Consider the following 12741-nt stretch of genomic DNA (forward strand, 5'->3'; position numbering starts at 1 on the left):
GAGTAATATTAAAAATAAATTTATTAATATAAATTAAAAACAAAATTATTTTCCTTTTATTATTACCAACTAAGTTTAATGGTTAGTATCAAACTTTACAAACCAAATTTATCTGATGTTAATTAATTTCCTGACCAAACAAATATTTTTCACATCATTTACTCACTCAATTATACTTCTCTTGCAGATTTTTTTGAGAATCTTTGCAGAGGTGAGTTCATCTACTTCTTTATGCTACAAATAATATTAGTTATATGCCAGTTTTTTACTGTAACATTGATTATAATAACTTGTATAAGGTAGTTTCTATCATTGCATCTAATAAAAAACCTTTGAATAGCAAGAAGCTTGATTTTCATCTTTTAAAATACTGCACTTTAGAAAATAAAGTATAATTATTGATTAAAAACTATAAAAAAAATCACTAAATAACAATTAATTTTAGAGACAAAATTTAATTAATTACTATATTAATTAAATTAGATACTATTTTATAAACTAAAAACTATTTACATCTAAAATTCTAAATTGATATTTAATCTTAGTTACCAAGGATTTAGTTACTTATTTTAAATTTTAAATTAATCTTAATTTAAAATATAAAGTAGTTAGTAGTTAAAAACTTGATAGCTAATGTTAAATATAAATTTAGAAACTACTTTATAAATTTATATTAATAATAGATATCAATAATTTTTTAGTTTATAAATAGTATCTAATTTTAAAAATATAATAATTAATTATTTTTATCTATAAAATTAGATGTTATTTAAATTTTTTTAGTGAAAATTCAACAATTGAAAATTATGACAAAATCAAATACTCATATAACAAACTTTAAAATTAATTAAAATATTTATATAGTTGATTTTTTATTTAATTGTTAATATTATTCTTTATCTTTTAGCATGCACTCTTCTCATTTTAGACACCATAAAAACTAAATTTATAAACAAAAAATAATTAGTTAATATATTGATTAAGTTAGATATTAATTTAGAAACTAGTTTACAAATTTTTATTAATAATATGAACTATTTTAGGTACCAATAATTTTTTAATTTATAAAATATTATCTAAGTTAACTAATACACTAACAAAACAAATTTCAAATTTTATCTGTAAAATTAGTTACAATTTAATTATTTTCTTGTAGTGAAAGTAGAGAAATTGAAAAATTAGATTTATATTTTATTGCACTTACATATTTCTTTCTTTATCATTCTTTATTGAAATGCACTTATATTTTTTATTTAATTTTCAGTACTGCTTGACACAATAACACTAGGAAAGCTAAGATTTGGTTTAAACTTCTACTTTGGTCCGGTATCATTTATTATAGGACGCTATCTTCTACCATCTTTCTTGGCAGTCAGATTTTTGTTTGGGATATACAAGTGGCGGAAAAGGAATTTGTCAAATATGAAAATATTGAAAATTATCTGGAACACAATAACATGATGCCTATTAGATACTCATACAAGGAAATTAAGAAAATGGTGAAAGGTTTCAAAGAAAAGTTGGGTGAAGGAGGCTATGACCGTGTGTTTAAGGGAAAGTTGTCTAGTGGATCTTATGTGGCAATAAAAATGTTAGGTAAATCAAAAGGTAGTGGACAAGACTTTATAAGTGAAGTTGCCACCATTGGAAGAATACATCATCAAAATATAGTGCAATTAATTGGATTTTGTGTTGAGGGTTCGTGACGTGCTCTTGTTTATGAATTCATGTCCAATGGATCTCTTGATAAAATTATTTTTTCTAAAGACAAAAATATAGAATTTGGCTATGACAAAATATACAATATAGCAATTGGGGTAGCTCGGGGGATTGCTTATCTCCACCATGGATGTGAGATGCAAATTTTGCATTTTGATATAAAGCCCCATAATATTCTACTTGATGATAAATTCAATCCAAAGGTCTCTGATTTTGGATTGGCAAAGTTATATCCCATAGATAATAGCATTGTCACCATGACAACAATAGGAGGAACAATTGGATATATGGCTCCAGAATTGTTTTATAAAAATATTGGGGAATATCCTATAAGTCTGATGTTTATAGTTTTGGAATGCTTTTAATGGAGATGGCAAGCAGGAGGAAAAACTTAAATCCCCATGCCGAGAATTTAAGCCAAATTTATTTTCCCTCTTGGGTTTATGATCACATTAGAGAAGAGGAAGATATAAAAATAGAAGAAATGGAAGATATCACAGAGGAGGAAAAGAAAATAGTAAAGAAGATGATCATAGTTGCATTTTGGTGTATACAAATGAATCCAAATGATCGTCCCTCCATGAACAAAGTAGTGGAAATGCTTGAAGGAGACATTAAAAAATTGGAAATCCCTCCAAATTTTTCTTTATATCCATATGAAGCAACAGAAAACTCTAAACAAACAATAACAACTGAATTTACTTGTTCTTCTAGTTATTCTTTGGAAATTGATTAATCCAATAGAGAATAACATTTGATTATGCACAATGGTTATTTATTTTCATCCACCTTACTTTGTTGAACATTTTCTCATCTATAATATGTGATTTGTATGTATTACCCTTCCTTAGTTTTATATTTTGAAGTTTAAAATATGTGTTATCAAATTTAAAATTTGTTGAAATTTATACTTCAATCTGAGTAATCATATTCACATATTTCAAAAGGAGACAAATCGTGATGTCTTCATTTCTTCTTCAATTTATTATCACGGGTTGTACTATTATGTTAAATCGTTGTTTTTTTTTTATCAACAAGAAAAGTATATAGATGAATGGAGTAGTTGGGACATTCCAAGCATATACAAAAGTCTAAAATATTTACAAATTAAAGGTAACTAAATACTCACCATTACATACCTTCCTCCCCTCACCATACCATAAAACCATAGTTAACAGCCCAAACTCTCATAAGGAGAATTAAACCATTCAAAACTACACATAGAAGCATATAAAAGCATCATAACATCTAGAAAATTTCTTGTTTGTATGACCAGTCGCTTATTCATTGTGATGACAGTCATGTGTAATAAACAAATTCTCATATTCATATTGTTGATTTTGGCTTAATCCCAAGTCCCACATCGGTGGGTTCATTGTTTGGGAAGGAGGTTTGAGGGTTATAAATTAAACTCTCCTCCTTCACTGTTATATATCCCAATTTGTAATATCTTCTCCCATAATAATAAAAGCGGGCTATTTCAGTTGTCCTCGGAGATTAGGCCAAATAGGCCGAACTCCGTTAACAATTTTCGGGTGTGTTTTTTTCCTCTTTATCTCTTTTATTATTCCGCTTTATTTATTCAATATTATTTGTCGGGTAGCTCTGTTAGGGTTTTTTTTTAGTGGGAAAATTACCCGTTTTTCCCAACAAGTGGTATCAAGAGCCGAAGGTTCGCCCTTGGGTTGTTTGAAATTATTTGTAATATTGAATATTATAATTTGAGTTTGTAATGGCAAAACAAGAAGAAGAAGCGAATGATGTATCCAGAGTGTCGAGCTCCTCGTCATCATGGTCGAGGTTCCAGGTGTCCACTTTGAAATTGGCGGTGGAAATATTTGATGGCACTGGACATTTTGGCATGTGGCAAGGAGAGGTCTTGGACTCTCTTTTTCAGCAGGGTCTTGATATTGCTATTGAAGGAGAGAAACCAGAAGAGGTAAAGGAGAAAGAATGGAGCATCATCAACCGGTTGGCATGCGGAACTATTTCATCCTGCCTGTCCAGAGAGCAGAAGTATGCTGTAAAAAATAAGACTTCTGCACACAAACTGTGGAAGGCATTGGAGGACAAGTTTCTGAAGAAGAGTGGTCAGAACAAACTCCTGATGAAGAAAAGGTTGTTTCGATTTGACTACCAACAAGGTACTACTATGAATGCACACATCACTATGTTTAATCAAATAGTAGCAGACCTGTTGAATTTAGATGTGAAGTTTGAGGATGAGGATTTGGCTTTGAAGTTGTTATCATCTCTTCCTGATGAATTTGAACATTTGGAGACTACGCTCCTTCACGGGAAGGAGAATGTGTCGTTAGATGTTGTTTGTTCTGCTTTATATAGTCATGAATTGAGAAAGCAGGATAAGATGAAAATCAAATCAACGACATCGGAAGAAGCATTGGTGGCAAGAGGTCGTCAGCAAAGCTAGACAAAGGGGAGAAGAGGGAGGTCTAAGTCTAAAGGTCGAGCCGTTGCCAAAGATGAGTGTGCTTTCTGTCATGAGAAAGGACACTGGAAGAAAGACTGTCCAAAACTGGAGAAGAAAGGGAAGGGTCCAAAAGATGCAAATGTTGCAGAATGCAAAAGTGATGTGAAATCAGATATCTCTTTAATTGTCTCGCTTTCAGCATCATCGTATCCAGATGAGTGGATATTGGATTCAAGTTGTACCGATCATATGTGTCCAATTCGGGATTGGTTCTTTGAATTTCAAGAACTTGATGGCGGGGTTGTTTACATGGGTAATGATAATCCATGTAAGACAGCTGGGATAGGTTCAATCAAGCTGCGGAATCATGATGGATCCACCAGAATTTTGCGGGATGTACGGGTACGTGCCAAAGTTGAAGAAGAATCTCATCTCATTGGGGGCTTTAGAATCTAAAGGTCTGGTTGTGACGATGCGAGATGAAATTCTTAAAGCAACTTCAGGAGCACTGGTGATGTTGAAAGGCGTGAAGAAGAACAATTTGTATTACTACCAAGGTAGTACAGTGGTGGGGACAGTAGCGGCAGCAACTTCTAGCTCTAAGAAGGATGCTGAGGCAACGAAGTTGTGGCATATGAGGTTGGGACATGTTGGAGAGAAATCCTTGCAAATTCTTACCAAGCAGGGATTGTTGAAAGGTACGAAGGCTTGCAAACTTGAATTTTGTGAGCATTGTGTTCTGGGAAAACAACGAAGAGTGAAGTTTGACATTGCTATTCACAATACCAAGGGTATTTTGGATTATGTGCATTCAGATGTGTGGGGACCTGCCAAGACTCCGTCAATCAGAGGTAGGCATTATTTTGTCACTTTTGTGGATGATTTTTCCAGGAGAGTTTGGGTGTTTACTATGAAGAACAAAAATGATGTGCTTGAAATTTTCCTTAAGTGGAAAGCTCAAGTTGAAAACCAGACAGGAAGGAAGATTAAGGTTCTCCGAACAGGCAATGGAGGAGAATACAATAGTGATCCGTTCCTGAAGGTATGTCAAGATTGTGGCATAGTTCGACACTTCACTGTTAAAAAAACACCACAGCAGAATGGGGTGTTGGAGCGTATGAACAAGACACATGTGGAGAAAGTTCGTTGTATGTTGTCTAATGCTGAGTTAGGCAGAGAGTTTTGGGCTGAGGCTGTGACATACGCTCAACATCTCGTCCATCCTTTGCCATCATCTGCTATAGATGGCAAAACCTCGTTAGAGATATGGTCTGGAAAACCTGCAACTGATTATGATTCTTTGCATGTTTTTGGTTCTATTGCATATTATCATGTGATTGAAACAAAGTTGGATCCACGGGCAAAGAAGGCTCTTTTCATGGGCTTTAGTCCTGGAGTGAAGGGATACCGTTTGTGGTGTCTAGAGGCAAAGAAGACGATTATCAGCAGGGATGTTACCTTTGATGAATTTTCCATGTTAAAGAAGGTAAATCCAGAAGGAGCTGATAGTACTCCACAACAGGTGGAGTGTGTCCGGAAGCAGGTGGAGTTTGAGCCGACAGTGGTGATCCCCACACGAAATACCACAAGTGACTCTCCTATGGCAGAACAAGAGTCAGATGAGGAAGAGGTTCCTACCCAAGAATCTCAACAGCAATTAGCGCCAATTGCAGTTAGAAGACAGAGACGAGATATTCAGAAGCCTACTCGTTTCATGGATATGGTTGCCTATGCACTTCCAGTTGTTGATGACATTCCATTCACTTACCCAGAAGCCATTTTGAGTTCAGAGAGTGGTAATTGGGCAGGTACGATGGAAGAGGAGATGCAGTCTTTGAAGAAGAACAAGACGTGGAAGCTGGCACAATTACTAAAAGCAAAGAGCCCAGTTGAGATTGACAGGTTAAAGGCTCAGTTGAGTAAAGAGTTCGAGATGAAGGATATAGGGGAAGCCAAGAAGATTCTCGGCATGGAGATAAACAGGGACAGAGAGAGGGGAAAACTTTGGCTGTCACAGAAGCAGTATTTGCATAAGGTACTACAACGTTTTGGTATACACGAAGATACAAAACCTGTAAGTACCCCACTTGCTCCTCATTTGAAATTGAGTAGCCGTTTATCTCCGACGACTGATGAAGAACGAGAATACATGGCGAAAGTCCCATATGCAAATGCAGTTGGAAGCTTGATGTAAGCAATGGTGTGTACAAGACCAAATATTTCACAGGCTATGAGTGTTGTTAGCAGGTACATGCATAATCCAGGCAAGGGACATTGGCAAGCTGTAAGATGGATTCTACGGTACCTCCAAAATACCTTAGATATTGGATTGGCATTTGAGCAAGATGAATCACTTGGTCAATGCATAGTTGGATATTGTGATTATGATTATGCAGGTGATTTGGATAAGCGACGGTCTACAACTGGCTATTTGTTTACTTTAGCAAAAGCGCCAGTTAGTTGGAAGTCTACCTTGCAGTCTACGGTGGCTTTTGTCTACGACAGAGGCAGAGTATATGGCGATTACAGAGGCTGTGAAGGAAGCAATTTGGCTTCATGGGTTGCTTAAAGACTTGGGAGTTGGTCAGAAACAACTTGAGTTATATTCTGACAGTCAAAATGCTATTCATTTAGCAAAGAATCAAGTCTTTCATGCACGGACGAAGCACATTGATGTTCGCTATCACTTTGTGCGTGAGATTCTCGAAGAAGAGGAGATTGTTCTCCAGAAGATTCACACTACGGAGAATCCTGCAGATATGCTCACCAAGGTGGTTACAAGGGCCAAGTTTGAACATTGTTTAGACTTGGTTAATATCTTGCACATTTGAAGTTGGCGCCCGGAGGCGCAAATTTGAAGCACTGCAAAGTTTGTTTTTGTTATGTTTTGAGAAGATTTGTTTTAGTTGGGACTTGAAATTAAGTCAAGGTGGAGATTTGTTGATTTTGGCTTAATCCCAAGTCCCACATCGGTGGGTTCATTGTTTAGGAAGGAGGTTTGAGGGTTTTATAAATTAAACTCTCCTCCTTCACTGTTATATATCCCAATTTGTAATATCTTCTCCCATAATAATAAAAGCGGGCTATTTCAGTTGTGCTCGGAGATTAGGCTAAACAGGCCGAACTCCGTTAACAATTTTCGGGTGTGTTTTTTCCTCTTTATCTCTTTTATTATTCCGTTTTATTTATTCAATATTATTTGTCGGGTGTGCCGAACTCCGTTTTGTTTTAGTTGCAACAACCACTTCCAATGTCTTGCTTGTTCATGCTCCCCTATAGCCATATGTCATTCCTCGTATTTTTCCTTGTGTTCGCCCATACTTGTAAGCAGTCATATGAGTTTGTTGATTGGACACACATAAAAAATAAATAAAACAAACTATGGACCTTATAGTTAGAATTGTTACTTTATGCCCAAATTATATTTTTATGTCCTAAAAGCAATTCATATTTAACCTTGAGTGATTCTTAATGCTAACATTATGCTTGTAAATCATACAACTCAAAGTTCTCTAGCTCGAGAATCTCTATCTTAAATAAAAGTCGGGAGAACCACCTCGACACAATTAATCCACTACAAAAAAAAAGTGTATGTGGTGATGGTTATTTTCTTAAAATATGACGTTTATAACCGCCACATTAAACTTTGTGGCGATACCAATTGAGAACCGTTGTAATAGACGCCATATAATACATTGTATAAAGTGACAATTTTAAGCGTGTAATTTACGTCAGTTATAAATGTCGTAATTTTGAAATTGAGTAAATCAATTTTAATGTAAATAGTGACAGTTTTAAGCATCACTTAATACATTATAGTATGACGTTTATAATAACTATTACAACTGTCATAATTCGAGTATTAAATATTTAATTTTATTTTTAAAAAATTTAATAATTTATTCAATTATGTTTTATAATCTAAATTTATAATAATATATAATTTCATATTATAATTAAATTCCAGTACACATTTAAATTTCCTAATATAATTAAATCATAACATAAATATAATATAATTAAACTTCATAATATAATTAAAATTAATAAATATAATAATAAAAATACATGCTCTAAGTCATCCAGCTATTTAGAACTAAAGCTTGCCTTTTTTTACGATCATGAATAATGATAAACAAAATGTAAATTGGCCCACAATGCTTACAGCTTCTTGTCTTGTAATATTTCCAAATTTGAAACAGAGTATGAAACTTCATCAAGCAATTGCACAAAAATAAAACCAATGAAACCTAAGAAGAGGCACTACTTCGTAGAGCTTGGGACTTCTTGCTTGTTGTCAAATTTGTCTCGGGCTCCTTCCTGACGGGTTCTTCCTTTTCCGAGAATATTAATTCTATGTGGCACGGGGATGACATATAAGGATTGATTCTTCCATGGGCTCGGTATGTTCGGCGTCTTTGCTTTTGCGCTTGATTGACTTGGATATGGGAAATGTAAAGCGCATCAACATTCAAACCTTTCACTTCAGCATTGCTCTCGGCATTTTTAAGCAAATTAAGGATGAATTTTGCTGATTTGACAGGCCACCTTCCTTGGCCATTAGAGTGTCTACTCTTTGCTTGGGCTATCCTTCCAACATCGCGACAGAAACGTCTAAACGGAATGACTTGTTTGTGGGCAAGAACATCTTCCAAGTACCTTCTAGCCTTAACCAGGGACAACTTCCTGATTGCAAATGAAGTTTCCCTAGTGTTATTGAAATGAACGCTAAGGTCGGCACCTCTAGCCTTGCAAGACTTAGTGGGATTGTTTGGCTCCCTTGAGTACTTCACCATTGTTGCTTAATTCGGCACCTTCACAATTCAAACAAAGAATTGGCTCACGACATCATAAATAAGTGTGGTAATCATAGTTAGGTAATTAACTAAACATCAAGTCATAATTATAATATAATAATATGAACCTTTGGTTGTTGCGCTGTTAATTAGAAGTACATGTCTATTCCAAACTGAGATTAGTTCAATTCACACCACTCATGTACTAACCTTCCAAGTGTTTGATTATTCCTAAGCTGCTTACGCAAAAAAAAATTTGAATGCCAATCCACCACCTTTAAATCTTGAAATATGTTTCCGACAGGAATCACCATTCTACCTCCAGGCTTCAACTGGTCAATAAGTGGCTGGGGAATTTCTGGTGCTGTTGCTCCAACGTTAATGGCATCATAAGGTGCAAACTCTGGCCAACCTTGCCTCCCATCTGTCAACACCACAATTATCAATCCTCCAATCCATAATCCCAAGTAGACGTTTATTTAACTAGTTAAGAAATAATCATGCAACAATAGTAGATTCAGTAAATTCTATTGTCATGCATACAATGTCACACGAATATTTTAGATAACCATAAAAAGAACAATGCACTTTAATGGACTCAACATCAAAGAAATTGAAAATCCTGACAAACAGGTTATGTTTTTACCGTTCTACAGAACTATACGTATTCAAACTACGACATTATGTGTTTAAAACCTAAGCTAGAAACAAGGATTGCATTCAGTTATTGTGCTAAAATGAAAATATTCAATCTTTCAGATTCCATTCAAACAGAAAATTGAAAAACCATACCACCAGCATGATCAGAAAGGGAACCATCTTTCAATTGTGTAGCAACAACGCTTTTCTGAATATACTCTATCGAAAAAGAAACCAATTCAGGAATATGCTCTACACCAACAACATGACCTAGGGGTCCAACCATCAAGGCAAAGCACGCGGTCAGGTACCCCGTTCTTGAACACAAGTCGAATTTGGAATTGTGACCACCAACTAAAGATTAAAATGCGAAAAGCCAAACACTAGAATGAGTTCAACAAAGCCAAACACAAATTAACATGGAAACAACTATGTGATAAGTGCCAGTGTATAGTTTTTATGATTGAGAAAATTGAACACTTTGGAACTTAATTGTTGCTTAATGTAAGAAAATTACCCTAATTTGAGAATTATTGAATCTCATTATATATTTTGAACCAAGAAACAAATGAAGAAATTTAATCTCAATTTTTGTGTAAATTGCAGATGAATATGAAGCATTGAAAGATAGAAAGCTAAAACTTAATTGGATCACAAGAGGATTTAGCTCAAGCTAGAAGATTTAGCTCAAGCTAGAGGATTTAGTTCAAGCTAAATCTGTCCAGAGTTGATTAAAGGTGCAGTACTAATCTAGCCCAGGTTAGAATTGCTAGCTCAAGCTAAAACTATCCAAAGTTGATTAAAGGTGCAGTACTAATTTAGCCTAGGCTGGAATTGCTAGCTCAAGCTAAAAATGCACTGAAAGATCTAGCTTAAGCTAAATTGGCTAGCTTGAGCTAAAGTTCAATATATAAATTTTGTAACAAAGTGGAAACGGAAGCGGTGGAAAAAGATTGGATTTTTATAGAGAGAGATTAGTGAGAGAAGAAGAAGAAACCTTTGTTCTTAGGAGAAGAACTTGCTCAGCTCAGCCCTTCTTATGCAATCCAGATCAAGAATGAAGATTGAAGGAGCTGTCATGAGTGACTAAGTGCTTTCTAACTTGGGATTGAATGTAATTTACTTTGATCAAATGTATTATTGGTGATATATATATATATATATATATATATATATATATATATTTATATATATATAATATTCTCTTTTCTACTTGTTTTTGGTATTTTCGTTTCATGCTTATTGCTTGATTCTATCTGATCAATGGAGTCTTGATTTTGATCCTTAAATTTAATTGGAAAGTACCTTTAAGGATCTGAAATAGACGAAAATATTTGATAACTTGTAATGCTAGGAATAGATTTCAGGTTATTAATTGCATCATAATTCTGTTCATAAAGTTGGATGATTTGTTAGATATCTAAGGAATCAGTATTTGAAAAATTATCTTATGAATTTCATCTGTGAGGAATCAAGGTGAATGACTTTAAATGAAGCATCAAGAATAGGTAGTTTTGAGTATTATATATTGTATTATTAAAAAATACACATGATTGAGAGAAACACAATTCAATCCCAAGTATCTTTCTCTATATTTGATAAGTTAGTTTTGTTTTTGGTTGAATCAAAACCTAAATCTCTGAGTTACTTGTGAAATCTTTAATTTGGTTATGAACAATTTCTCAAAATTATTTTTTATACTTAATGAGTTTTATAACAGAACATCTTAATTAGAATTGTTCCCTGTGGGTTCGACATTCGTACTTTAAAGAGTACTATATTACAATTGATTCGGTACACTTGCCGAGAAAAATCAACAAGTTTTTGGCGTCGTTGCCAGGGAGCAATTTCTTTTAAGAATTTCTAAAGTATAACTTATTGAGTATTGTGAATAGTTTGTTTTGTTTGTGAATAAACACTTGTTTAGATCTTATTCTTTTATCCTGTGCTAATCCTTGCTTGAGTTGTCTTAGATATATGCTATTACGAGGATAGGTTCCTGAAGATCAAATGGAATTTGATCCAGAAATTGAGAAGATAGCTAGAAAAAACCAGAGCAAGAAGAGAGAAGAAAAGAAGAAGCAGGGACAAGAAAAAGGAGAATCTTCCAATACTCTCAACTCGCACAATCAAACAAAGTTGCAAATGGCTGATAATAGACAAAATCCACCTAGAAGGACATTGGGAGACTATGCTATGCAACAAGGACTGAGGCATTTCTCTAGCATAGCCATACCTCCTGCCACCAAATCATTAGAAATGAAGCCAAATTTTCTTAGCTTAATCAGCACTCATCAATTTAGTTGAATGGATCATGAAGACCCTTATACTCATCTATCCATATTTTATGAGTTGGTTGGGACCATGGGCTTCGAGGAAAATGATATTGAATCTGTTTATCTGCATCTATTTCCTTTCTCACTTGCAGGCAAAGCAAAAGAATGGTTAAAGTCGCATCCAAACCAAAGTCTAAGTAGCTGGAATGATGTAGAAGAGAAATTCCTACATAGATTATTCCCACTCTCTCGATATATCAAGGCTAAGTCTGATATCTCCACATTCAGGCAAGGGCCAGATGAACCTTTTTGTGAAGCTTGGGAACGTTTTAAAGTGATGTTAAGAAGGTGTCCTAATCATGGCTTTGAGGATATTGCTCAGTTGAACATATTCCACAATGGTTTGAGGCCTGATACTAAAATGATCTTGGATGCTGCAGCAAGAGGTACAATGATGACTGTTGATGCAGAACAAGCTATAAGAATCATTGATGCCTTAGCCTCAACAAATTACCAAGCTCAACACGATAGACATACAGTGCAAAAGAAAGGTGTGTTGGATCTTAGTACTTCAGATGCAAGTTTAGCACAAAATAAGATTTTGACTAAGCAAATTGAGGCATTAACCAAGCAAATGTCAAAACTTCCTTAACAATTACATGCAGTAAATTCTCCTTCAATTCAGAATCAAGCTTTGAAGTGTGATTTTTGTGGGGGAGATCATCTTAATGACCAATGCTCTTACCAAAATCCATCAGAGGAAGAGGTTTAGTATATGAATAATCAAGGAAGGCAAGGTGACTTTTCATCTAACTATCCAAATAACATGGCTCAAGGGTGGAGAAAAAATCCAAATCAAGGTTTTGGATGGAAGCAAGAA

General features: G+C 34.5%; 2 protein-coding genes and 2 pseudogenes across 2 annotated transcripts; 1 reads left to right on the plus strand and 3 right to left on the minus strand.

Annotated features, from left to right (window-relative positions):
• Nucleotides 1-1288: 1288 nt before the first annotated feature.
• LOC150025629 (rust resistance kinase Lr10 pseudogene) lies at nucleotides 1289-2553 on the plus strand (annotated as a pseudogene).
• Nucleotides 2554-8343: 5790 nt separating this feature from the next.
• Nucleotides 8344-8989, minus strand: LOC137826504 (large ribosomal subunit protein uL22y). The gene has a single exon (XM_068632484.2). The coding sequence runs from the start codon at nucleotides 8944-8946 to the stop codon at nucleotides 8401-8403; it is 546 nt and encodes a 181-aa protein (XP_068488585.1). The 5' UTR covers nucleotides 8947-8989; the 3' UTR covers nucleotides 8344-8400.
• Nucleotides 8990-9125: 136 nt separating this feature from the next.
• Nucleotides 9126-9871, minus strand: LOC137825286 (protein-L-isoaspartate O-methyltransferase 1). The gene is made up of 2 exons (XM_068630961.1): nucleotides 9739-9871; nucleotides 9126-9370 (listed from the first exon to the last, which is right to left on the minus strand). Exons 1-2 carry the CDS (start codon nucleotides 9869-9871, stop codon nucleotides 9126-9128), a joined length of 378 nt encoding a protein of 125 aa, XP_068487062.1.
• A 2250-nt stretch (nucleotides 9872-12121) lies between these two features.
• Nucleotides 12122-12227, minus strand: LOC137827361 (small nucleolar RNA R71; annotated as a pseudogene).
• Nucleotides 12228-12741: the final 514 nt, after the last annotated feature.

The sequence above is a fragment of the Phaseolus vulgaris genome, chromosome 8 (genome assembly GCF_051622355.1).
Source record: "Phaseolus vulgaris cultivar YP4 chromosome 8, ASM5162235v1, whole genome shotgun sequence".
NCBI lineage: Eukaryota > Viridiplantae > Streptophyta > Magnoliopsida > Fabales > Fabaceae > Phaseolus > Phaseolus vulgaris.

Coding starts and splice junctions, on each gene's coding strand:
- LOC137826504 (XM_068632484.2), bottom strand. CDS start 8,946: ATGGTGAAGTACTCAAGGGAGCCAAACAATCCCACTAAGTCTTGCAAG.
- LOC137825286 (XM_068630961.1), bottom strand. CDS start 9,871: ATGGTTGGACCCCTAGGTCATGTTGTTGGTGTAGAGCATATTCCTGAA. Junction 9,371..9,738: donor CCTTTCTGATCATGCTGGTG/GTATGGTTTTTC, acceptor TGGTGTTGACAG/ATGGGAGGCAAGGTTGGCCA.